Source organism: Carex rostrata, chromosome 34 (genome assembly GCF_964058835.1).
Source record: "Carex rostrata chromosome 34, lpCarRost1.2, whole genome shotgun sequence".
In the NCBI taxonomy this organism is placed as follows: Eukaryota; Viridiplantae; Streptophyta; class Magnoliopsida; order Poales; family Cyperaceae; genus Carex; species Carex rostrata.
Window position 1 is genome coordinate 4,310,032 of NC_135951.1, and position 27,635 is coordinate 4,337,666.

Sequence of the window (27,635 nt, forward strand, 5' to 3'; positions counted from 1 at the left end):
CTTCCGGAGTTACCTGCTTCTCTACGGTGGTTACATATCTCTGGTGCAAGCTCTCTGAGGTCATTGCCTGCTACAATGGCGAGACTCACTACCCTAGAAAAGCTAGAAATTTTAGGAGCTAATTTGCTTGAGGAGGTCCCAGAGTTACCTGCCTCTCTGAAAATAAAGAGAATTACAGGCCGTGGTGGCCGATTGCTCTGAAACATAAGGACACTCTACTTTTATAATAGATCCCAAACTCATGTTGAAAAAACAGAACCATCTAGAAATCAAGAAAGTTGATTTGTTGGAGGAGCTCCTGGGGTTACCGGCTTGTTTCTCTAAAAATAAGTCCATTAAAGGCCGTGGTGGCAGGTGGCTTCTCTGAACAACTCTGCTTTCATAACAGAAATCAATCAGATACATGGAGTAGGATAATGCTTCATAACTTGCCAACCATATATTAATAAGGTATTTTCTTGTTCAAATTTATTGAATAAATTAAATGCTCTTGCAATGGATTTGATTTTTTTTTTTTTATCAGTAAGATATTCTTATCTGTGACTCTTCTTGTTTCAAACTTCAAAAAACTTTGTAGGTTATTTCTACTGTTGACTCATTCCTGCACAGACAAGGCCCACAAGGCACAAGGAAAAGAACGAACTACAGTACCTTCCTTGCAGGTATATATATATATATATATATCTCACCTTGTTTCCATGCTATTTGTTTTACTTTACTTTATATATTTAAATTTGAGGGATACTAACATATTTCAAATGTATAACACTCCCTACATCTAAACCATATAGCTGGTCCCATGCGCGGATAAAAGGAGGGTTAACAATACAAAAAATTGAAATGTGTTAATTAGAACAACAACAACTCAAATTTAAAAAAAAGAAAAGAGACCCTGAAAATTTGCAAAGAGAACTGAAATAACTAAAACTATACAACAAAAATAAGGTTTATTTTGGTAAAAAAGCGAAAATTCTTATTTAAAAGAACATGCACAAAATTCACAAAGTGTCTGATGTTGTTAGCTGAAATTATTTTTAGCTGTTCTTTCCTTCTTTATTTTTTTTTTTAATCATTTTTTTAGGTGGTGCTGGCCAGTAGTTGAGATTCTGACCTCTCTTGAATGAATGTGATAATATCAAATATCATATTCATTCAAGAGTTGTTTGCATTTAAGGTATTTTTAGGTGGTGCTGGCCAGTAGTCCTTTGCCGAGTTGTTTGCATTTAAGGTATTTTTCACTAATTCTTTTTCCACAACTTACAATTGGAACTCCTCAAACTGCAGCTGGAAGTGCAAAATCAAAACAGAGGGGCTGCAGAGCAATTTTAGTCCAGCTCAGGAGATTAATGAGGTTAGACTATCAATTGAAAAAAAAAATAAAGTGTTATTAGTCATATCAGTCATATCTCTAATTAACAGTATTGGATAGGTGGTCGTCAGGATCAAGCCGCATTCAAGTCTAACTGGATCTATAATCTATAGAGGTTGGCTAAGCTCAAAACGTTTTTTCCTAGCCTCAAAAACAAACAACTCGATTTCTCGACTTTTAAAGTCCAAACCGTTAGATGTTCAATCTATGTTAAAATGTATTTGGAGACTAAATTTTACATTTTTTGAAATTTTTGTACTATTTATTAAGATTGTTTGAAAGTCGCTGTTTTTCAATGTTGCAGAAATTTAATAAAAACAACGATTTTCAAACCATTACAATAAATATTAAAAAATTTCAAAAAATGTAAAATTTGGTCTCCAAGCACATTTTAATATATATTGAATATCTAACATTTGGATCAATTGTTTGGACTTTGAAAACCGAAAAACTGAGTTGTTTGTTCCTAGAACTTGGAAAAAACGTTTTGAGCTGAGCTAACCTCTAGTCTATATATATATATATATATATATATAGTTATGGCATGAGATTTTGGACAAAATACTAGTTAAATGAAAATGGTATTAGTGTGCAAATTCAATTGTTGTGTACACAAAAAACAGAACAAGTTGAGAACGAATGTGAAAATTGAATCTATATACAAATTGAAAATCATTTAACAGTTTTGTCAAATTCAAGAGGCAGAAAATTGAGAATGCTTGTGAAATATATTTATGGAATTTAAAGGGGTAATCATGCAAACTTTTCGTTGCTGATTGAATAGTTCATAACACTGACCCAATCCTCATTGACAATTTTATCCGTAAAATAAATTTAAAAAAAAAAGACATGATTTTTGCTACATGGCAATCTCTTGAATGAAAAAAGCCATGATTATATTCTAGCAATCTCTTGACTTTGACTGTTTTATAGCTTACCAGTACAGACTGGTAACATAAATTGCTCCGGGACTGTCCTTTCTAGTGATCATTGGCGAAGAAGCCAGAATAATTAAAACAAGGGAAATACCAATGACCAATTGTTTCATTGTGCTAGTAATAAGTAATAACTCAGTAATGTACTGCGCATCTTAGTTTGTCTCTTCTCAACATGTATAAATTTGTTTTCCCTTTGATATTGCAATTAGATGAGATGATAAAATTATTTACCTAAAACAATTTTATTCTTGTGATTTTTACCCATATAAAAAAATAGTAAAACAAAGTTGAAAAATATAAAATTTGGCCTCCAAGTACATTTTTATATGAATATCAACAACATTTTTATATGAATATCATGTTGAGCGGTTCCAATTGGCTATTTCATGTTTGAAAATGAGATGTACATGTACATAGCCTCCTAGAAAAATAGCCTGGTTCAAATTCAGTTAAGGCAACAAAATTAAATGAGTCAAAATTTATATATGGAATAGTTTATATTTGGTTACTAACTTTGATTCACGACTAATGCATCTAGAAGATTGCAAAAATGGAGGACCCTGAGAAGCTAAGGCGAGAAAGAGAAGAGGTGAAAAGGCTATAAAGAGAAGGTGGGTTGTTGTCTTCTATGCGAAACAGTTCATTTAACTTTTATTAATTGCAATCTTTTGTTCTTTATTATTATTTTTGTTTTTTGACATTTTAACAGAAAAGGCAAGGCTCCAAGCAGAGGCAAAATCAGTTGAGGAAGGAAGGAAGCAGGCCGAAGCTCTACATGCGACAAACTGTTTCATCAGGGTACTTCGTCTCACTTGATTTATGTATATATTCTCAATCTTCATTTTCTTTTGAAGCAATTTTTGTTCCTTATTTATAAGAGCGCCAAACGTGGCTGTTTGGTACCAGTATTAGTTGGAAACTTGGAATACCTGGTTTGTGGTTCGCAGAATTCTAGCCCAAACTGAGACTTGATCGAATTACCAAAATTAGGAATTGCCGATAGTAATAATTAGACAAAATATCTATTTGAGAAAATGGTACCAGCACAATTGTTTGACAAAATGGTACCAGCATAAACAAGTATATAAATTGATGTTCTCCAAGCGGCTCTTGAATTGAGAAATAATTAGTAAACAACAAAAAAAAGGAGAATTTGTAAAATTTATTTGGTACACATCCTTTTTACTCTATTATCAACATATATGATTATACGCATTGTCATTTTCCTAACTTATTAGTTACATCGCATACATTTATATAGATGACACGTGTAACTTTACAGTCTAGCCGGTACCAGCAACACCGAGATCGGGTTTACCATCATCTGTCCCAGCGCCGAAGCCGGGCCCACCCAAGCCGGCCGCATCCTTGACCTTATCCTCCAACTTGTTCACCGGCACCTCCGACTCATCCTTGTCAGACCTTATGGCCATCTTTGGTGGGTCTTCTGTGGCAGAACCCGGCGCAGTGTGGTAGGTGGTGGCTGTGAAAGACCCCTTTGGTTGTGCTCCTTGTGCACCTGACATTAAGTTGAACTACGAAAACTGATACTGATGGAAAAAATAGAAATAGCAAGTACTGAAAACCTGAACTGAACTGAAGTAGAGTGAGATTTGGTTTTGTAGAAATCAAACGAAAGAAACAGAATTGGGAAAATATTATTATATGAAGAAGCTACTAGGGATTTGGGGATAACCCGACACGTAGGAGAGTTGACTGACACGTGTGAAGAAGATTTAAGGATTGAGGGACACGTGTAATTGTAAATTTGTAATTGAACACCACTCTATCTGGTGTTTCATCTTGGGCTTAAAATAGAAAATGCATCTTGGGCCTAAATTTGTGAGCCCACAACGGATCCAAAAATATTTGTGATGACTTAAGCGAGATACACTTTCATCTGATTAATTTCTTTCTAAACTATTATAATCCGTCTAATCTTAATTAGATGGCCACTGAGAAGTTTTGTTGAAAATTAAAATAATATGTTTCTACATTTTGAATCTTATTTTCAATATTAGTTATTATTGATGCCACTAAGTTTCATCATAAATTTTAATTAATTTTCACATTTTATTGTTTTTTCTCCATAAATATAATGATTGTGAGCACAAATCATAACAAGCAACAATAAAAAATAAAAAATAAACAAAACAAAATATCGTCTCGAGACAAAAAAAAAAAAAAAAAAACTATCTCAAAATTAAAGTCAACAAATAATTAAATAGTTAGACAGTTAGACCTAACTTGATCTTGCTATTATATGTATAAGTATATTGTTCATCCTAAACAGTTCATCTCATAAATTATTAACAACAACAAATTATGATGAGATATTTAGATATATATAAGTACACGAGTAATAAAATGAAATGAAGAATAAGCATCTCAAAACTAAGCATCAATCTTAAAAATGAGTTTCAGGGTTGCCACACTGATAGAGTAGTAACAAGGAAGAGAGATTCAGAGGCAAAAATCCAAAGTTTTTGTTCATGAAAACAAGTCACTAAAGAAGAACAAACAAGAGACACACACTTGAAGTGAATCCAACGGTAGAGGAATTAATCTATTGGATTCAAATTTGAGTCTGTTGGATGTTTTATATTTTCAATAAATGGTTAAATAGATAAATTTGTGAGTTTTTGAAGTTTAGAGGGGTAAATATATATAATTTTGAAATTTGGAGCGGAAAAATCATAATTTTGAAGTTTTTGAGAGGTATATAGGAAATTTACCCCTTTCCTTTATTTGTCAACAAAACAAAATGTTGTATTGTGGCTCTTTATATTTGGTTTCCTTCAAAATCTGAATTATTTTAATATGTTTTATTTAAAAATTTAACAAGAAGAAAGACAAATTTTGATATCAATAATAATCATGGTATAATTAAGACCACATACACGTGTATATATAGCACATCTAGATCATTACTATTTGAAGAATTTGAATTATATGAGTTAAATTTTGTGGTTCATTCAAATATCATGCAAATAACACAATGTGTACACGTCAGCTTTGTTTTATTCCATCTAACTTTCAAAATACTTCTCATATTACTATTGTAAATTAGTTAATGCAAAATAATTTAAGATCTTTCATTTTTTATTATTTATATTAAATTTAGATGTTTCAAAAAATGTATTTATTTCAGGAAGTAAACAAGCAGTGATAATTATTCCTATTTTTTTAAAATGAATTTATTTCCTTTTAACTCATGAAAATTATCAAAGCTAGCCTTTTACATTAACTCAAAAAGGAATCTTTTGAGTTAATGCATATGTTCCGTCCGATCGGCTTTAAGATCCGTGCTGATCATATCTGCACTAATATTAAAAGGTTCCCTGCTTTATAGACAAATGCCGAATTGACTCCGTTTAAAATTAGTCTTCCGAGATGTATTAACTCAAAAGATGCTCATTTGAGTTAATGTAGACGGTGCGGACTTGGTGCAATTATATTGAATTTGTTGTAATTTTATAATGACGTCAAACATATAAAATTAAAACTAATAGTTAAACATCAATGTACTTACCTCTAAAATTGATCATACTTCAACTTTAATTATTAGGTTGACTAATATACAAAATTAAAATGTGAAGTACTTGCCTCTATTTGCATTTTTTTTTCTTTTTACATTAACACTGCCTTTAATACATCCATACAATTTAATTTAATTTAGATCAAGATTGGATTTTGGCTACCTCCAAATTCCATATTATTAAAACTACATGGCAGTTTGAAGCATTAATTTTTTTTTAAAAACAATCATAACTTGTGTTTAATTTATGACAATAGCCTAATATAACTTTTATTTATGAGTTCATATAGCATATTAAAATTAAATTTGTGTCCATATTAAAATGTGGTTTCATTTTTTTAAATACAAATTAAATTTTCCTTGAAACTCTGTTATGAGGCTTTTGAAAAAAGAAAAAAATTAGCAGTTGTTATAATTTCTTCATATGGAAGATTAATTTGTTTAACATAATCACAATTAATTAGACAAAACTCTACTCTTCAAACATATTTGTTTATTAGAATCACAATAAATATTTAATAAGAGTAAAAACAAAAAACAAAAGTAGTATCACTACTAGAATCCTCACTTTTTGCAAGGGTCCAAATAGCCATTTCCAAGAGTATGAAGGCTTCATGGAAATAAAATGAGCTTTTCTGTCAGAGATCTGACACAACATACAATTTCCAAAGGTAAACCCTTGGAAAAGGTAGCGCTTGGAAATGCTTCTTGTTTGCCAATGGAAATGTATCATTTACACCCTTGAAAAAAGTTTGGCATGATCCGCCACCCACCAAAATAGACCAAATATTATATTATATGGACGGCTCATGGAAATACTTGAGAAAATGTCATTGGAAATGTTTTTCTTAGTCTGTTTATATTATTTTATTGCGAAGGCTCATGGAAATACTTGATAAAATGCCCATGAAAATGTTTATTGATTCAGTTTATATTATTTTATAGTTGGTCGTACTATTTCCAAGAGTTAGCTCTTGGAAATGTTTTACTTGGTCTGTTTATATTATTTTATAGTGAATGTTCATGAAAATCCTTGAGAAAATACGCATGAAAATGTTTTATTGATTCAGTTTATACTATTTTCAAAGTATAGCCGTTGGAAATATTTAGATCCAGGAGACAGAAACATATCTATATATTTTATATCTCCCTTTTAACTATCTAAATAAACAAATCACAACAGCAAGTATAACACATCCTAAATAAACAAATCAACAAAATTATTTATATAACACATGTGAACTACAGAAATTGCTCGGATATGCTGCTTCTCAACCTAACATTTTACACCAATGCTTGTTTTCATTAATGAGACTTGCAAATGAAATAAATAGCAGCTATAAAATACCAAATTTATATCCTAAACTAGATTTCCAAAGTCAATATGGATGGAGAAGAACCTTTCCAAGATCTGATATTTGAGGATCAGAGAAGCAATAATTAATCAAATAAAATGAATAATCTGAAAAAATAAATATAAGAGGAGCGAAACTGTCAAAACAAATATAAGAGAGAATTAATTAGTTTTAAACTCTATGTGTTGCTAACTAATTAAAAAATAGAAAATTGAACCACAATTATGTACATTTAGTTTAGTTATGATCAGATTTATGCAAGACAATTCTCAAAAGATAATTATGAAAAGTTTTGAACAAATTTTTGTTTTTTTTTATTATAAGTATGCTGAATTTTCAGATCTATTATCCTTCAAAGACATTTAAATATTGAGTTTAATGATGAATTGTCATTTGAATTTTATTTGACATAAAAGATGTCAAAAACGAAAAAAGATAATTGTTACAGAGGAATTGACAAATATGCCCTAACAAATGTTAAAGGGTGTGCTCCTAAAATGATGCCCATAACTGCCTAAATTACCCTTGCATATATGAAGACTAACACAAAAATTAGAAATAATATTTCTGTAATTGTAATATTAAGTGTACAAGTCTTTATAAGTATACACTACAAATATCTGTGATGGAGAATATACAAATTAAGTTGAAAATGGACCTTGAGCAATCAATAGCACACACTTGCTAATTTTGAGTATGTAAACAACTATCAGGTGCTTCCAATTTATTTAACATTTCAACAAACAGGTTATGGGCTAACATTGGAACAGACTGACTAGTACGGAGGAGATTCAGATGCCATGTTCTATAACACTTTATAGAGGTTTGCTTCAATTAATGCAACCATGGACATTTTCAGCTATTTTTGACTCAGGTTAATGTTGGATTTACTGATTTGGTGCTAGTAGGAAACAAAAGAAATGTAGTGGAGCATTTGCAAAAAACTAAATGGTAAAACTTGGTATATTTTACAAAATCATATAAAATATGAACCTGAAAAACTTGATGCCTTCAAGGCCATCCCATTGATTTCCTTCTCCTATCTTTTCCAATGTCACAAAGCAAATGAATCTTTAACTTGAAATTTGAGGGAGACCAATTATAATTTTCCACTTTATAATTTAAAAGAAAAAAAAAATTGAGGGAGACCAATTACAATCTTTAGATTGCTAATAATTTTGTTGTTGTTTAGCCTCGTGTTACAATTAACCCTCAAATATGTTGGTTCATAACCTAATTTGTGCAGGGCATTTCAACAAACACCTTATATGCATGACAATTACATAACATGCTTACCTAGGTGCTCTTACATAACATGCATGACAATTTCATAACATAGGCGCTCTTACATAACAAACACCTTGTATCCTTATTTAGATGGTATCATGCTTGACTACACTAACCATGCTATACAAATGATTTACATAAAGGTCATATATCAGAAATTCTATAATTGGGCTGTGAAATTCTAGTATTTTGGTTCGGGCATTTCGTCGAACACTAATGGATCTAGGCTTGCTTATATAAGATTTTTAAACCATGATACGGCCTTGATATTGACACACTGTACGAAGATTTTTAAACCTGAACTAAAATGCAAAGTCCATGGGGCCCCTACAAAAATTTGGAGAACTTACTATTAATTTGGGTTGCACCTGCCGTACAATCAGATTGAAGAGGAGAGGGTTTAGGTGAAGAATCCCCATTTGCTTCTCAGATTTAGGTGAGAAAGAACAGTTGTGTTGAGCGGTAAGCACTTGGGTAGGGTTGAAGCATCCTGCTAGAATTTTGGTGTAAATCAGCGGGAAGACTCCCGCTAGAATTTGGGCGACCACGCGCTGCTAAAAGCAGCAAAACAGAACGGATCTTTTGAGTCCAATGAGCTCCATCACCGTCTGATCTATATTAAGATATGTAAGCACGAAAATTAAAGCATTTCAGTACGGATATTAAAGCAGAATGCACGCATCTAATTTGGATCGGATGGTCATTGAGTACATCGAACCAAAGGACCATCAGACCTCTCCCTAAATTCAGAGGAAAAAAGTTAAAAGTTGGGAGAAGAGATGAATTTTACATAAAGGGCTGAGAAAAAAAATTGGTATAGACAAATGGGTCCCTCTAGTATGTGACATAGTATTCTTAAATTGGAGGCATCCATTAGAAATTAGAACAATACATCTTCTATCAAACGGTTCAGATTTGAAGTGTGTATGGCCCTTCGATCTTTCGATATTTCGTCGGCTCGATGGATAGGTAAATAAAAATAAAATTTAATCAAACTTCTCTGCAGGAAAAAAAATTCAGTGCTTTTTAATTTCAACGGTTCCGATCGACCAACAGACAACGTGTTTACGTGCTCCTTCATTAACTCACAAAGCAAGAGTTTGTGTTCTATGTTTCATAAACTCTTGCTCTATGAATTCATGAAGGCGCACTTAAAAACGTCATTTGTTAGTTGATCGGAACCGTTGAAATTAAAGAGAATTGAATTTATTTTCCTACAGAGAAGTTTGATGAAATTTTATTTTTATTTACCTATCCATCAAGCCAATAGAATATCAAAAGATCGAAAGGCCATACACACTTCACATTGGATCGAAGCTCGGACACAATTGAACTTTAGAATTTTTATGTTGGTTATGTTTAATGTTTTCCCTTGATCATTTTAAAATAAATTTGGAATTATTTCACTGCAGATCGACCGTCGATCACTCACGTAAAAATGAACGGTCCGCAAATATTCGTTAAATTTGAATAGGCAAATAATGATGAAAGTTTATAAAATTGAAAATTATAAATATAATTTGGTCATAGAAGATGTAAATAATTAAAAAAATATATTTTTTAAACTTTTCCATATTATTTGTTTTACATTCATTACCTGACCAGTAAATATGAAGCTATGAGTCGTTTGATAGATAATGAATGGTTCTGATATCTTCATTTTAGAAGTTGTGGGTAGGGAGTTTATTTCTCTGAGGTAACATAATATTTATGTTTAAATCTGGCCACAAACGATACACATACTCCTTTAATATTCGTGCGTAATGATGATCAGACGGCTCCGATCTAAATACAAATATTATGCTATCTTAGGGTATATGAATTATCCCATCAAATGCAATACACTTCCTTTCTATTTCTCCTCCATGACTTAGTGAAATCTCTTCTCCTCTCCTCTCTGTACTCTCTAAGCAAAGAGCATGATTGCCAAAACCCTAAAATTTAACTTTGCCGCCTCCTTCAATTCCCTCCCAAAATTTCACGTATTCTTCTCCCGCTCTAGCTTCCTATTGAGTTATTTTTCACACTTCGAAAATTTTCATTCCCTCTCCAGTAAAGAACCCCAAACACTCACTCCCCAAATCAGATCTACACAACCCTATCCACGCCATCCTCATGTAATCAAATCAGTGCCTTGTCGCTATCCACATGCGGTCTGCCAGGAGCTCCTCCAATCCCTCCAATCCTTCAGCCACAGTGTTTGCCTCTGTCGGCGTGGGGTCCATTGAAGTCCTCTGAACCTCTTGTTGATCTGTCAAGGTACTAATCTCTCGACAAATTTCTTAGCTTCAGTATCGCTTCTCCTTTTGCATCTCAGTCTCTGTTTAATTTAAGAGATGAAGCTAGTCGATCTAGTAAATTGCATCTGATAAGTTAGTATTTGACTTCTATTTATTTGATAGTTGGTTGCTCATAAGGTGTTTGATAAATTGCTCAAGCCAAAAAAATAGGTTTGTTTGACAGCTCGATGAATGTTTACAATCAAATTATAATTTATGTTGTGGGATGATAGATTTACTGAATAAAAAAACTACAAGGTTATACATGCTCTGTTGAGGTTGAGGCATGATTAGGTAAAAAATAATTATGTGCATTCATAATTATTTGTGAGAAAGCATGACAATTTTGGTTTGCTGGTACACATTTTGTTTCAACTTTTCCAATTATTCTGGTATTGTGCTGCTATTGGTGGGTGCTTTCTTGGTATTAGGATGCCAAAGAATTGGTTTAATAATTTTTCGGTTCCATGTTAGGTTAGTGGAGCAGTCAAAACCAAACCTCTGCCACATTGCGCTAAGGTTTCCAGGCCATCAGACTTTCTTCTCTCTAGATCTTTCTCAAAATTTGAACAAATTTCTGTAAATTTTCTAAGAAAGAAAAATACCCAAATAGCACTGATTTGGCTTTTTAGTATAGTAGCATATGAACTAGTTAGGATTTAGTTTTTCTTTTAAGTTTTGATTTGGGTTGTAATAACTAAGGGATGTTGAAAATTCTGAATACAAGTATAGTTAATTCAAGTTTCTTGTCTTATTAGAAGTCCATTTTTTTAATTAGGATTAGTCCCATATAGCCTTTTGTTATGAAATTTATTCCTATATACATACCCATTCCCTAATTGTCTCCCATTTATAACAATAAATACAATTCAAAACTGCACAACAAACACTGCAATTGTTGCTGTAATATGATATACAAAGTAAAATGCTGAGATTAGCTGCTAAATGTGAATCCTTTTAAAGATAAACTAAAAATTAGTTGTCATATCTTACAAATTATAAGGCTAACATATGTTCTTTAATGAAATGGCCTAGAAGAGTACTGACAAATAATTTGACTTGAGTATTTCAGGTTGAGTGGGTAAATGAAAGCACTAAGCCACTGCCACCGACACCATCTCCCCGTAGAAATAAGGGTTCAGAGTTTTCATGCATGATGAAAGAGGCAAAAATGCTTGGGATGGCTCGAGACATTCCCTCTTTGGATATATTATTGTTTTATTATAGCTTTTGCTTCTTTGAACCAGCCACTGTTTGCTATTTTTTTTTTTAATTTCCTGACAAGCTGATTTGTGAATTTTGTGCAGAACAGCTCGTAACTCCGAATTGGGTGTTCTTGGTCTCTGAAATTCAAGAAAGTCATGATCTACATCTCTGCTAAGTTTCATTCTTTTCTAAATTTTCTAGCTGGGTCGAACTAGTGTTTTTGTGCAGATCATATTATGTACCAACCTAAGCTGGTACCAGTTTTTCATGTTTTCTAGCATGCTGTCTTGTCATTTTTGTGTAGAACATACTGCAGATTCAATGAAGTGTTCTTGGTGTCTTAAAGTTTCAAGGAGTCATGAACTACACCCTCAATTAATTTCAATTCATTTAATGATCCAGAACTATGTCAAATTTAAGTTCCTTTCATAATAGTTTGGTACCCCATGCTGTTTTTGAGCTGGAACTTGTGTTTAAGTGCTGAACTTTGAAAATTCACAATAATTTGTATAAAATTAGAAAAATGCAAGGTTTGTTCCTGTGCACTCACGAAGTTGTCCTTTATTTGGGTATGAAGCAGTTTGACTAAATTCATTTTAGAATTTTCTGTATAATTGATTTACTGACAGACGGTCAATCTTGACTGTTTCACCATACCAGCATTTATTGTTTTAAGTTTTGACTGTGTTATATACATGTATTTTTTTTGTACAGTGTTGAAACAATGTTTAAAATATTCAAATATCCAATAATCAACAATAGTCCACTCTTTAAAACAAACTCACTCACTTTCTTACTTTTACAGCAGTGAGGACAACACAGCAAGATTAAAGGAAGAGTGACTGCATCGTTCTTGTAAAAACATTTTTACAAATTTAGTTAGATCTGAATATTATTTTGTTAGTTCTGAATTAGGGCATATTTTGTGTATATATAGAAGTTTCTTTTATCACTTTTGTTGTAATATTTTTTGGTATTTTGATAAATGATGATTATACTATGTTGATTAATGTTAATTCTATGTTTTTTTCTCTATATTTCAATGTGTTTTTTATTTTTTTAATTTGATTGAATGAGAATTGGGGAATGTAAACGGGTTGGTACTGGGTTGGTACATGGAGGATTGTAGAATGAGGGCATGATTATATGATGCCATTTAGTTGCTCTTGGAAATACTCAGTGGGTCCCACATTCGCTATCCTTGAAAATAACCAAGTGGGCCCCATCTTAATCATCCTTGGAAAAACTTAGTGGGTCCCAGGTAGGCTAACCCTTGGAAATAACCAAGTGGGCCCCATCTTAACCATCCTTGGAAATATTTAGTGGGTCCCAGGTCAGCTACCCTTGAAAATAAATCAAGTGGGCCCCACACGATTCCCTTGGAAATAAATCAAACAGGAGCCAAGTGTGAAACTATTTCCAAGCGTCCTATTTCCAAGGGTTTCTCATGGAAAAAGTATATTTCCAAGGGTAACCGTTGGAAATGACTAAATTTTTGACTATTTCCAAGGCGACTATTTGCTACGGTAGTATTTCCAACAGTAATCATTGGAAATGGCGTTTTTTGGGCCTGTTCCATGAATAACCCATTGGAACAAGCCATTTTCTGGCCCTTGGAAAAAGTAAGGATTCTAGTAGTGTATGTTGTCCCCGAGAGTCGTTCCACACAAATACATGTCTTTGAATTTTTAGAAAAAGCGTTTGGAATATATTTCTGCGTGAATCTCTAAGGAGACACTAGTGGAAAAACTGAAATCAGGATCGGCATATTTGGATCGGCTGTATGAACCAACCGATACTAATACCTATTTGGATCGGTTTTATCAATAAAACCGATACTAAAAGCTATTGAAAGCACAGCACATGAACTAATTGGATCGGTTCCTAGCTAAGAACCGATGCTAATACTTGCAAAAAAAAAAAAAGTATTAGCATCGGTTGTTTATAAACAACTGATGCTGATACTTTTTTTTTTTTCAAAGTTAGTTCTGCAAAAAAAAAAAAAAAGTATCAGCATCGGTTGTTTATAAACAACCGATGCTGATACTTTTTTTTTTTTTTTTGCATAACCAATTTTGAAAAAAAAAGTATCAGCATCAGTTGTTTATAAACAACTGATGCTGATACTTTTTTTTTTTTTTTTTGCAAAACCAATTTTGAAAAAAAAAAGTATCAGCATCAGTTGTTTATAAACAACCGATGCTGATACTTTTTTTTTTTTTTTTGCAAAACCAATTTTGAAAAAAAAAGGTATCAGCATCAGTTGTTTATAAACAACCGATGCTGATACTTTTTTTTTTTTTGCAGAACTAACTTTGAAAAAAAAAAGTATCAGCATCAGTTGTTTATAAACAACCGATGCTGATACTTTTTTTTTTTTTTTTGCAAAACCAATTTTGAAAAAAAAGGTATCAGCATCAGTTGTTTATAAACAACCGATGCTGATACTTTTTTTTTTTTTTTTGCAGAACTAACTTTGAAAAAAAATAGTATCAGCATCGGTTGTTTATAAACAACCGATCCTAATGATAACTCCATATAAAACCTGCTTAGGGTTCTTCTTATTTTCATTTCGCGCCTCTCATTTTCAAATTAGCGTCTCTCTCTGTCTCTGTATCTACCTCTCAAAATCCTCAGTACTCTTTGTCAGCGAGAAGGCAGGGAGAAGACGCCGCAGAGTCGCCGTTTATGGCGCCTGACGGCGGTGGTCGGTGCAGTGTCAGCGATTCTCTTGGCGACAGCTATCAGTTCTAGAAGCTTCCCGATGCTTTGGATATCGAGCAACAGCTGTAAATGCCCCGTGGGTGAAAGTGTGAAACCTTATTTTCCAGATTAAGTACGAATTTTGTGAAGTAATGCACGAATTAACAACAATTCATCTAATTTTTTCATGCTTATTTTCTGAAATAGGATGCAAGGAATTATTCTGGTATGGTGGAGGATTGCTGTTGCGATTATGAGACCGTCAATCATATAAATAAGGAAGTCTTGGATGGAGTTCTTCAAGAACTTGTTAAATCTCCATTTTTCAGATATTTCAAGGTGATATACCATACCACTTACATTTGATAACTTATCAGTTTAGATGTACTGGTACAAATTGGTTTCAGCTTTACTCTCCATTTATAAAGAAAATTGGAGGTTCTGCAAAAAAAAAAAAAAAAAAAAAGTATCAGCATCGGTTGTTTAAACAACCGATGCAGATTATTGTATTATCAGTATCGCCTTCATCAGGATCGGTTGTATTCCGATACTGATATGCGTATATAACCGATCCTGATTCCATATTTTCCACTGGTGAGATAAATGGTTTTGATTTTCAAATGATATATCTTGTAAACTAAAGGCAACCAAATCAGGCCTCCATTTATTTCATCTTCTTATAACAAGTAACTAAAAGTTAACAATCAAGAATTCAGTTATTAGCGGAGGAAAATGGACAAGACTGTAAATTTCATGAACATGTTTGTTCATATATATGAATATGATCACTTAATCAATAAATTACTTGAACAAACAACATAATAAAAAATAAAAGCAAGTCTTACCAACAAAATGTTGGCTTATTACGTCTCTTTATATTTAAATATGCTAGTAAACAAATTCTAAATACAAGCACTCGACTAATTTGATTTTCCCCCAAAATCTTAATTATTTCAATATATTTTTTTTTGTTAAAACTTGTACATATGAGAAGAAAGATGAATTTTGATTTTCCCTCAATTATAATCACAGCATAAGACCATACCTACATATGTGTATATAACGCATCAAACATTGAAGAATTTGAATTTTACTAGTTAAAAAGTAATACTCCCGCAATTAATTTATGTAGTTCATTCAAATATCGTGCAAATAGCATAATTTGTGCACATTATATCATGTTTTTGTTTCCATTCCATAATATGTTTTTGAGAGCGACACTGGCAAGTGGTTGTACACAGTTGTTAATTTATGTAATAATCTGTGTAGCTCTTTTATAATCATACACGGGTAAATATCCGTGTGTATTTATTCAACGATTTCTACATCCTCACACTCTACACGGCAGAAAATCCGTGTAGCTCCTCCAATTATGTCTGTGTGCAATTTCTTATTCTGTAGTAGTGTTACCAGCCATTTGATGTTGTTCTGTAATATATTTTAGCTGCATACGATTGAATTTCGTTCCCCTAACGACCCATAAAACAGCTGCATCGAAGAAATGCCCAACATTGGCGCAGCCCAGCATTAATTAATTATAAGGCAATTTTTTAAATTATAATTAAAACATCACATGTATTTGGAATTTTGGATGCAGTAGTTGATAATTCATAGATGATGCGTGTTTTAGTGTTTAATGGACGTTGTAAAAATAAAGTTGGCCCGATTGTTAGGTTCCATGTGTTGTTTCTTCGATCAAATAAAGTTGGTTGAAGCAAATATTATTTTTGACTTCAATTAATCTATAACTTTTATAAATATGAGGTTTAAATTGAAAAATATTTTCTTAGAAATTTTTGAGTTAATGATAATTATTTTCTTAGTTCGCATTTAAAAATAATACTACAAAAATAAGTAAAAAAAATATTTTTATAAAAAATGAAAGTTAATGAACTCATTTGAAAGAGTAAATCCACTATGTTCTAAATTTGTTTTCACATATATATATTATGCATGTTTTCTCACACTCCCATCAACCAACATAAAAAATAATTTTGTGATGATTTTTTGAAAGAATAAATCCACTATGTTCTATATATTTTTTTTCACATATTTATCAAGCTTTCTCACACTCCCATCAAGCAACATAAAAAATAATTTTGTGGCGATCTCTTGAAAGAGTAAATCCACCAAGTTTCTGATAACACATTAATGACAAAGTTGACCATATCTCGATCTTTAGTGGCGTGTCTACATTGTAGTCCGTTTTTTTTTTTTATTAATGCCGTCAATAAAAAAAATAACAAATATACTCTCTAATTATAAAAAGTTTGAAAAATGCTCTGACCGCTCCACAGTGGGGCAGTTCTCTTTTGAAGACTAGATCTGAGACTTCATACATTTACATGAATAATGTCTAAGAAAAAGTTTGGTAAAGAACAAAAAAATCGAAAGTTAGAAATGAAAAACTTAATCGGAAATTTGAACTCAAGTTTTCATGCTCTTTTTTTTTTTTTTACAATTCTGAATTTCAGAAAACGGCATTGTCGTCTTTAACGCATGCATCTTCTCGCAAGTTTTCCGAAAAAAATGCTCATTTGCTGAAATCAGACACTCGAGCGCCGTTTTATTATCGTTTGAAATTTTGTCGTTATTTTTCACCTTCTGAATGAAGATATGGTCTCTCTTGCTTTGTCCCTTGCCCTAGTCTCGTATGTTTAATTAGGAAAAATGTCTTCGATAAATACATGTACAACTTACAGGTACTTAAGAAATTAGAGAAATGACTTACAAAAAAATAGATAGAGATGCATTATAACAGTAAGACACAGATTACATGGGCAAATATTATATTTCTTATATCACACACAGATCGTACAATAAAACCTTGTATAATTGTTGAAGCATTCATGTACATCCTTTTGATAGAACGTTGTTCCTCATTTTTTCAATTGAACTAATACAATATTTATGTTTTGTTTTGTCATTTGTCAAGGTTTTATATTATCAATTTTGATATTAATCATTAAAAAAATTAATTGATGAACAATTTCACTACTCAAATATTCCTCAATTTAAAAAAAGAAAAAGAAAAAGAAAAAAAGAGAACCGCCTCACTTTTGACTGCCATAGCATTTTTCGAATTTTTTAAAATCAGAGAGCGTATTTGTTATTTTTTTCTTTGAAAGCATTAAATAACAAAATTGGTATTGCAGTACACAGCTTAAATTTGTTTGAGATGCGTAACATGTGTCTAATTAATTAGTTAGACGATCAAAAGGGGCAAAGAAATTAAGCAGTCTGAAATTTTACATTTGATTTTTTTACGATCAAAAGGTGGTTCGTTAGTGTATTTTGTTCAAAATCATTAGTATATATCTGAAGCATAATTAAGGTCCGGTCGTAACAAAATATTTTGCTACGCTGTAATTCTCTCTTCTTAAAGTCCGGTCGTAACATAATTAAGGTCCGGTCGTAACCAACTTCCCAATTCAAAAAAAATTCTCTCTTCTTAAAGTTGGATTCAAAATTTCTATCAAGAATCAGATTCAAATAAGTTATCAAATTCAAACTCATTAATTAATTGACTTCAAATCAATTAACTAAATAAGTAGTAGATAAATAACAACAAAAGTAGTCACTTACATATTAGAAAATAATAAAATAATCTCTCACATAATAAATAACAACAAAATAATATTATTTTGAACCAACAAAAACGATAAAAGGAGAAAAAAATAGTTAAAAAAATACAAATTAGTCCAGATCTATTAAATAAAAAATTACTTTTCGAAAAAGCAATTGAACCGTAATCTTTTTCATGGCAAATTTTCAGTCCAACATGACTGTATATGAGGTTTTTGCATATGTGAATATTTGTTAGTTTAAAAAAATAAGAAATTTAAACTGACATTTAAAGATGCAACTGCCAATTACTAATCTACTATGTTGTTTTTAAAAATAATGTCTATATAACAATGATATAATTGACGCAATGTAAAGATCACACGGCCCAGTGATGCAGTGGATCCATCCGACAGTTTTTTTAAATTAAGTGTTTTCTAGAGTGAAAAGTGGAGCAATCACATGGTTATGGGATATTGGGATGTGTATATTAGAGTGAAAAGTGGAGCAATCACATGGTATCAACACTTAAAATAACGTGTTTCTCACGAGGCAAAAGTAATTGAAGCAATACATCATTTAGTGACAGTGTGGCGGGTCACTGACCCTTTCACCTTGCCTTTACCAATTACTTGTTTAGTGTTCCTATCCTTCAGAGATTGTAACTTTGTGAATGCCACATAGCATCCGTCATTCTAAAATGATGCAGTAGACTTGAGATTTTGAAGTCAAGCTGTAGACTAGTGCGCTTCTATTCACCTTTTACACAACTAGATTCAATCTATTAATGCATTCAATCTCTATTCATCTCCTGTCTTTTGCATCTACATTCAATCTATCTTGCAATCTCTCTTTCTGACTCTTTGATCTCTTGCCGTAGGGTACACGTCTACTGCATCTGTTGCCATCTGGTACACGTCTCTCTTTCCAAATCTCTAGTTGTCATCTCTCTTGCTTATTAACCAACCCATTTCTGCCTTTTGCTGTCTTATTCTCAATCTGTTCTCTCAATCACCAATTTAGTACGTGTTTACAAAAAAAAAAAAAAAAAAAAATACATTTTGCTACTTGTAATTTGTCGTTCCCAAGCAACACTAGCTAGCAAGGTAAAAACAAAAATCGAAATAAAAAACCCAACGGCTTTAAAGGAAGCTGCCGCAGTAGAAGAAAGAAGAAACTTCAAGATGGCTCTTTCAAAAGCTGCCTGGACCATTGCTGAGTGGGCGGGGTCCGCTGTTGTCAGTGAACTTATCAGCACGGGTTTTACGTACTTGCGTGACCATGTGCTACCAGCTGACAGTAAAGCCGAGCTAAAGAGGCTACAGGCAGCTCTTCCCCAGATCACAGCTGTCATGGGCATTGCTGAAGCACTCAAGATGAAGCACCCGGATGCTAGCCAGTGGGTCGAGCAGTTTAGGAAGGCTGTTGAAGCATCCGAAGACGTGCTTGATGAGTTGGAGTACATAAAACTGGAGGATATGGTGAAAGATCGAGATGAGGCGGGTGGATCCGCTTCTAGTTCAAAGAAGAGAAAACCATGTACTATCAATGATGATATTTTGGAGAGGTTGAAGGAGGCTGTAACAATGTTGGATCAGGCTGCTAACGGTGTGGGTAATCTCCTTCAAGTTGCCACTGTGCTAGGTATTTATGATCTTTTTGAATCAAGACAACAAGTCGGTAAAGTTATAAGTCATGAAACTACTTCCTTTATAGTTGAAAGAGAGTTGTTTGGCCGGGAAGTTGAGAAGCACAAGATAATTGATTGGCTAAAGCGACCAACTGATGTTCGCCTCTCTTTGTTTGGTATTGTCGGGGTGGGTGGACTAGGAAAGACCACCCTTGTACAATTTGCATATCAAGAGATGCGCAGGTCAAATCATTTCGACAAAACAATTTGGGTTTGTGTTTCTACTAACTTCAGTGTTGAAGATATAACTAGAAAGATGGTTGGCGAACTAGGCGGAAATAATTGTTATAATAAACCATTAAATGCGCTTCAAGAGACCTTGAAAGAAAATACACATTTAAAGAAAATTCTTCTCGTTTTAGATGATATATGGGATGATGAGAAAAGGAGCAAGTGGGAGCAATTGGTTGCTCCTTTGAGGTTTGTAAAAGAAGGTAGTAAAATCATATTTACTACTAGAATGAAATCAGTGGCAGACTTGCTTGCAAGTGTGATAAGTACAGAGCATGAATCTCTATCATTACAAAGCTTAAGAGAGCAAGATTTGAGATTGCTCTTTCAGAGTTATGCATTTCATGGTTTTAACCTTGACAATCATAGAGATTTGCAAGCAATTGGAGATCAAGTACTAAAAATACTCCGAGGTAGTCCATTAGCAGCAAAGGTGATCGGAAGCTTGCTGAATTCACGTATGGACCACCAATATTGGAGAAGAGTTTTGAATCAGGGGTCTCTATTTAACTTAGAGCAAGCAAAGGATGTGGTGGAGGTTTTGAAATTGAGCTACTACCATTTACCAGCAAATTTGCAGGTATGCTTTAGATTTTGTAGCATATTTCCTCAAGATCATCAGTTTGATAAAGATGACTTGATCAAAATGTGGATATGTTCTGGATTTATCCGGCAACAATCAAGACAAGAAGAAAGGACAGAAGATATTGGAGAAGATTACTTCAATATTCTTTTAAGGAAGTCATTCTTTGAATATGTTGAAAAAGAATCATGGAAAGGTGCAAGGAGATATGTTATGCATGATCTGGTGCACGAGTTGGCCCAAAACGTTTCCTATGGAGAATGTTGTAGAATAGAACATAATGATAAATCAATTACCATACCTACCACTGTACAACATGTTTACGTACATGAACTTGAAATGGAAAAGGTCTCCCATCTTGAAAATTTGCGTAGCTTGGTTGTAACCACTGATTTTATGATTACTTTTCAGTATTCATTTATTCTTCCAAATAATGTAATTAAGAAAAGTTTACGTTTGTTGAAAATATGTCGATGGGGAAGAAGTGAAATGCCCAAAGAGATAAGCTGTTTGATACACCTTCGCTACCTATCCTCGATGGGGCTTCATAATAATTTTGATCTCCTTGCTTCAGTCTACAAACTTTATCATTTGCAAGTATTAGAAATTCCAGTAAATTATATAGTTGGAAACAAAGGGGATAATCCAAATGAAACAAAGGGGATAATCCAAATGACCAATCTACTTAGGTTGCGTTATATGAGGCTTTCAAATGAGATAATGCAAATCATTAATGGAGTCCACAAGTTGACGTCTCTCCAAGAGTTAAACTTTTTTGTTGGACAAGAGAGTGGTCAACATATAAATGAACTGGGCACACTAAAGAACCTCCGACATCTGTCTATTGAAAACATTGAGAATGTAGGGGATCAAACTGAAGCTCAGAGTGCCAACCTATTCGGGAAGAATAATCTCATGTCGCTCTCTTTGAAATGGACCTCAGAGAGCAATCATATTCACCCTGAGAAAATCATTGATTACCTCAAACCCCCTTCTAGTCTCATGGAATTGACAATTACGAATTATAATGGCCAAAGATCTCCTAATTGGATGGAGGATTCACAGCCTTTAAACCTATCATCCCTCAAATTACTTAATTGTCCTCTTTGGAAAAACCAATTATTTTATTGGAAAATACCATATTTAAAAATTCTTCATATACATGATTGTCTAAATCTAGACATGTTACCTGATATGCCACTTTCTCTAATTGAATTCCAAATCATTAATGTTGGCTTGATTTCTCTTCCAGCTTTGTACCAAAATTCTAGTAATAACACTATTGCACCATTATCCCTGAAATCATCACTAAGAGTAGTGCAGATAATAAAGTGCCCCAACTTAATATTCTTGCATGGATTTCTGCAGCAAGACAACCTAGATTTGCAAGCTATTGAGGAATTAACCATCAACGGTTGTGAGAGATTGGTACACCTACCAACTCATGGGTTTGGGAAGTTAACATCATTGAAATACTTAAAGTTAACAGATAACCCAATGCTTGGCGCAATGGAAAATTGTGGTGAACTTGAGATATCATGTGGTATCACTACTCTCACTGAGGTGGATATAAGGGATTGTCCAAACCTAATCAAATTTCCCACTTCGCTGCCACTTTGTCAAACTAAATTATGCATCAATTATGTGGGATTGAGTGATCTTCCAGAATATTATCAAAGTCCCAACTCTAGCAGTGGCACATCAACATCGTCACTAAGAATAGTGCGGATAATAAACTGTCAAAACTTAAGATCTTTGAACGGATTCCTGCAGCAAGACAACATAGATTTTCAGTCTATTGAGGAGATAGAAGTCAAAAATTGCGAGAATCTCATACATCTACCAATGGGTGCATTTGGGAAATTTGTATCGCTACAGAATTTAAAAATAATTGATTGCCCAATGCTAATGGCAGTTGATAACCAGAGCGCCCTCCTTCCCATGGCACTCAAATACCTTGCAATAAAAAACTGCGGTAAAGTTGATGAGCCACTGATGGAATCAGCATCAAGCCTTCCTACTCTCACTGATCTTCGCATTTATGATTGTGCAAATATTTCTCGTATTCCCTCCTCAGAAATTGCATTCAGATCTCTCAATGATCTACATATATCAGGATGCAAGAAGCTCGTTGAACATTCATCTACGGAACAAGCACATGGTGTCGACCAAGGAAGTAGCTTGGCTTCTTTCAAGATCAAGGAGCTTTACATTGATGACCTCTCTCTCGTTCTCATTGAGCCACTAAGAAGCCTAAGCTTTGTTAGCAGCCTCTCTGTTTCCAGTTGTTCATGGATGGAGGCTTTGCTGGAGCAATGGATTCTGCAAAACAGCAGTACCCTCAAGAGTTTGACTCTTTCGTGTGTGAGAAATCTCATTACATTGCCTGCTACAATGGTGAGGCTCACTGTGCTTGAAATGCTGGGAATCTATGGGTCTGATTTACTGGAGGAGCTTCCGGAGTTACCTGCTTCTCTAAGGGAGTTACATATCTCTGGTGCAAGCTCTCTGAAGTCATTGCCTGCTACAATGGCGAGACTCACTGCCCTAGAAATTCTACAAATTTGGAAAGCTGATTTGCTTGAGAATCTCCCGGAGTTACCTGCTTCTCTGAAAAAAAAGAGAATTGAAGGCCATGGTGGCCGATTGCTCTGAAACATAAGGACACTCTACTTCTATAACAGATCCCCAACTCATGTTGAGAAAAACAAAACCATCTAGAAATCAAGAAAGTTGATTTGCTAGAGGAGCTATGTGGGTTACCTGTTTCTCTACAAAATAAGTCCATTAAAGGCCGTGGTGACAGGTGGCTTCTCTGAAACACTCTGCTTTCATAACGGAAATAAATCAGATACATGCAGTAGGATAATGCTTCATAACTTGCCAACCCCGTATTAATAAGGTATGTTCTTATCCCAATTTATTGAATAAATAAAAGGATCTTGCAATACATTTGTTTCTTTTTTTATCAGTAAAATATTATTTTTTGTGACTCTTCTTGTTTCAAACTTCAAAAACTTAATTTGTAGGTTATTTCTACTGTTGACTCATTCCTGCACATACAAGGCCCACAACATGTTAATGTCCAGAGCAATGGAGGATTGTATCTGAAATAACTACTACAGTGCCTTCCCTGTAGGTATATATCTCACCTTGTTTCCATGCTCTCTGTTTTACTTTCTTTATTTAAATTTGAGGGATACTAACATATTTCAAATGTTAACAATATAGTTGGTCCCAAGCCGAGAAAAAAAGGAGGGTTAACAATAAAAAGTTTCAAAATTATAAGAACAGCAACTCAAATTTTTTTAAGAAAAGAAGACACCGAAAATTTGTAAAGAGTACTGAAATAACTAAAAATATACAACAAAAGAAGGTTTATTTTTGATAAAAACAAAAGTTCTTATTTAAATTTACAAATTTTTAACTCTCCCTATGTCTAAACCATACATGGTCCCAAGCCCGAATAAAATATTTGAAATGTGTTAATTAGAAGAATATCAACTCAAATTAAAAAAAAAAAAAGACACCGAAATTTGCAAAACAAACTGAAATAACTAAATCTATACAACAAAAATATTTAGTTTTGATAAAAACGCAAGTTTTTATTTAAAAGAACATGCTCAAAATTCACAAAGCGTCCAAACTGCATTTCTAACAAGTTCCCCTTTAGTGGGACTAGTTTGCGTAAATTCCCTGTTGGGGTATATGATGTTGTTAGCTGAAATTATATTTAGCTGTTCTTTCCTTTTGCTTTTTTTTTTTTTTTTTTAATCCATTTTTTTAAGTGGTGCTGGCCAGCAGTACCTGTTTTGGTTTTCATATTTAGCTGTATCTTTGCCTTTAATTGGTAACTGTTGAGACAGATTTTTTTTTGGTTCTCTGAGTGATCTGCTTTCTTTACTTGGATAAGAAAGTATCTTGTCCCCGATTGGAACTAAACTGCATCTGTAACTACACTAGTACCAGATGATACAAGAGCTTTCAATGAGAGGGGGCTAGATGCCAACTCTCTCACCTGATGAATTTTCACTAAAATTAGGGACCATAGTCAATTTCAGATGTGTTTTGCAAATAATTAGGGTTGCAGGCATATAGATCAACTTTGTTTTTTCAGATGAAATGTAAACTGATTGGGTTTCAATTATAGCTTATGAGTTTATAGGGCTCATTTCAGTAACATCAGGTCCTGGGCTAATATGTTGTGATACATTTAATATTTTATATTATTGAGGAAACCATGATTGTTAAACCATAGTTTTATTAGGGTTGTGTCATGGTATTTATTCCTTGGTTGCACTAATTTCTAGAGGTGCATACCAGACTGCCAATGAAAGCCTTGTTGCTATTTCATTAAAAAGTTTACCACTTAATCTTCGATACGTACTAATTGAGATTCTGACCTCTCTTGTTGAATGAATATGGTAATACCATATATTACGTACACTGGTCCTTTGCCGAGTTGTTTTCATTTAAGGTATCCTTCACTAATTCTTTTCTAAAATTGCATCATCGATACAGGTGATGACCGGTTGAAACAGTAATCAAACTGCAGCTGGAGGTGCAAAATCAAAGCAGAGGGGCTGCAGCGCAATTTTACCAAGTTCAAAGGAAAGAAGTCCAAAATTGCACAGAGGGGCTGCAGCGCAGTTTTAATCCAGCTGAGGAGATCAATGAGGTTAGACTATCAAATGAAAAAAAAAATGTTATTAGTCATATCTCTCATTCAATAGTACAGCCCTATTTGCCACAGGAGATACTTCCTAACAAGTATAATAAACAATATCAAGCAACAATCAAGCCTAATTGGATAGAATACTGGTTATGTGAAAATGGTATTAGTGTGCAAATTACACAAAAAACCGAACACGTTGGGAACAAATATGAAAATTGGATGTATATATAAATTGAAAATCATGTAAGCATGCAAACTTTTCGTTGCTCATTGAATAGTTAACAACAATGACCCAATCCTCATTGACAATTTTATCCCTAAAATAAATAAAAAATACATGATTTTTGCTACAGGGCAATCTATCGAATGAAAAAAACCATAATTATGGATAGAATCTAGCATTCATTAACTACCTACAGAGGTACTGGATTTTCATTAACTTGTTTCATTTTCTGATTAATATTCTGATTAGAGAATAGGGAAGCAATGGTGGGAGCCAGGAGGCCTTAAAATTCCTTCAATCCCAACCTTGTACTATATGATTTTGTGCTTAAATCATGATTCACTAGTACAGCCTTCTCTTGCAGAAGTTTATTTTGGTGGCAATGATTTGTGTAAACTACATCCCTACGGGCCTGAGTCTGTATGTGCCTCTGTCGGAGTAGAAGGACAACATGTGTAAACTACATCCTCCAACTTACTGACCGACACCCTCAGCTCGTCCTTCGCAGACCTTATGGCCATCTTCGGTGGGTCTTCTGTGGCAAAACCCGGTGAAGTGTGGTAGGTAGTGGTGGTGAAAAACCCCTTGGGTTGTGCTCCTTATGCACCTGACATTGATCTTTTTTTTTTAAACTGCAAAACTGATACTGATGGAAAATAGAAATAGCAAGTACTGAAATCTGAAATGAACTAGAGTGAGATTTGGTTTGCAGAAATTGAACGAAAGAAACAGAAATGGGGAAAAGATTTATATGAAGCAGATGCTAGCTAAGGGATGAATTTGGGCCGAGGCAACCCGACACGTGTCAGGAAGATTTATATGAAGAAGCTTCTTGGGTTAGTCCCTAATATGAATTTGCTATTGACATTTCAGATCCTTCTAGGGTTAGTCCAAAAAGAAATTTGTTCCAGAAATTATAATAGATTATCATGTATGATATTTAATAATGGCTAAATTTGAAAAAGTACATTCATTTAAATTTAGCACTCATGTTCGTTAATATCTTGGTCAATATTGCTGTTTTCTTTTACTGGTGGTCCTTACGGTTTCTTGCCATGTGTAATTTTTTAAATTCAAGTTGTATTTATTGTAATTGATGAGATCTTTTTCTCTTTTAAAGGTTCAAGACTCAAGTAGTTCTTCAAGAAGTGGTTCATATACCAAAGCCTCAACACTGCATGAAAACAACGTACATTTTTTTTTATATTGTGACTGTATTTGTTAGGGCTACTAAGCATCTACTCTACTCCATGATAAAAAAATTACTAGTATATTATCTGATGGACATTTTTTCACACTTCAATCTGCAGGAAAATGATTATGGGCCTGCTTTGGATAGTGAAAAAAGTAACGTAACTTTGACTGTTTTATATTTTACCAGTGCAGACTGGTAACATAAATTGCTCTGGGACTGTCCTTTCTGGTGATCATTGGAGAAGAAATGAAAACAATTAAAACAAGGGAAATATCAATGACCAATTGTTTTGTTGTACCAGTAATAAGTATTAACTCAGTTTTGCATCTTAGTTAGTCTCTTCTCAACATGTCTAAATTTGTCTTGCCATTGATATTGCAATGAGATGAGATGATAAAATTATTTACCTAATAACCATTTTATTCTTCTTATGCATACAGAATCATCTAACGAGTCGAAACAATCAGATGTGAATCACTCAGTTATCAGTAAGGTCAATACATATACATAGATGACACATGTAACTTTGCAGTCTAGCTGGTACCGGCAACACCGAGATCAGGTTTACCATCATCTGTTCCAGCACTGAAGATGGGCCCACCCAAGCCAGCAGCATTATTGACCTTATCCTCCAACTTGTTAACCGGCACCCCCGGCTCGTCCTTGTCAGATCGTATGGCCATCTTCGGTGGGTCTTCTGTGGTAGAACCGGGTGTAGTGTGATAGGTGGTGGCGGTGAAAGACCCCTTGGGTTGTGCTCCTTGTGCACCTGTCATTGATCTTGTTTTCTTTTAAACTG

At 33.6% G+C, this 27,635-nt stretch overlaps 3 protein-coding genes and 1 long non-coding RNA gene across 8 annotated transcripts in view; 2 read left to right on the top strand and 2 right to left on the bottom strand.

Annotated features, from left to right (window-relative positions):
* The window catches only part of LOC144548925 (disease resistance protein RGA2-like), a 91,942-nt gene that overhangs the window by 26,791 nt on the left and 37,516 nt on the right, over window positions 1-27,635 (top strand). The window contains exons 2-7 of one of the 5 annotated variants that reach the window (XM_078297651.1): window positions 1-450; window positions 578-662; window positions 1,285-1,351; window positions 2,849-2,918; window positions 3,017-3,105; window positions 3,590-3,730. In XM_078297651.1, coding sequence (XP_078153777.1) covers window positions 1-201 — 201 coding nt within the window. In that variant the 3' untranslated portion in view covers window positions 202-450; window positions 578-662; window positions 1,285-1,351; ... (1 more) ...; window positions 3,017-3,105; window positions 3,590-3,730. Of the gene's footprint in view, window positions 451-577; window positions 663-1,284; window positions 1,352-2,848; window positions 2,919-3,016; window positions 3,129-3,589; window positions 3,731-23,549; window positions 23,646-23,772; window positions 23,883-25,264; window positions 25,422-27,635 lie in introns of those variants that run through there. The other 4 variants (XM_078297653.1, XM_078297652.1, XM_078297650.1 and 1 more) reach the window with 4 other exon arrangements.
* LOC144548930 (uncharacterized) lies at window positions 3,589-3,851 on the bottom strand. Its single transcript, XM_078297663.1, has one exon. It carries the CDS (start codon window positions 3,831-3,833, stop codon window positions 3,591-3,593), a length of 243 nt encoding a protein of 80 aa, XP_078153789.1. The 5' UTR covers window positions 3,834-3,851; the 3' UTR covers window positions 3,589-3,590.
* Window positions 10,365-13,007, top strand: LOC144549093 (uncharacterized). Its single transcript, XR_013509571.1, has 2 exons — window positions 10,365-10,746; window positions 11,839-13,007. It is a non-coding gene; the product is annotated as an uncharacterized LOC144549093 (long non-coding RNA).
* Window positions 27,345-27,627, bottom strand: LOC144548934 (uncharacterized). Its single transcript, XM_078297669.1, has one exon. It carries the CDS (start codon window positions 27,610-27,612, stop codon window positions 27,370-27,372), a length of 243 nt encoding a protein of 80 aa, XP_078153795.1. The 5' UTR covers window positions 27,613-27,627; the 3' UTR covers window positions 27,345-27,369.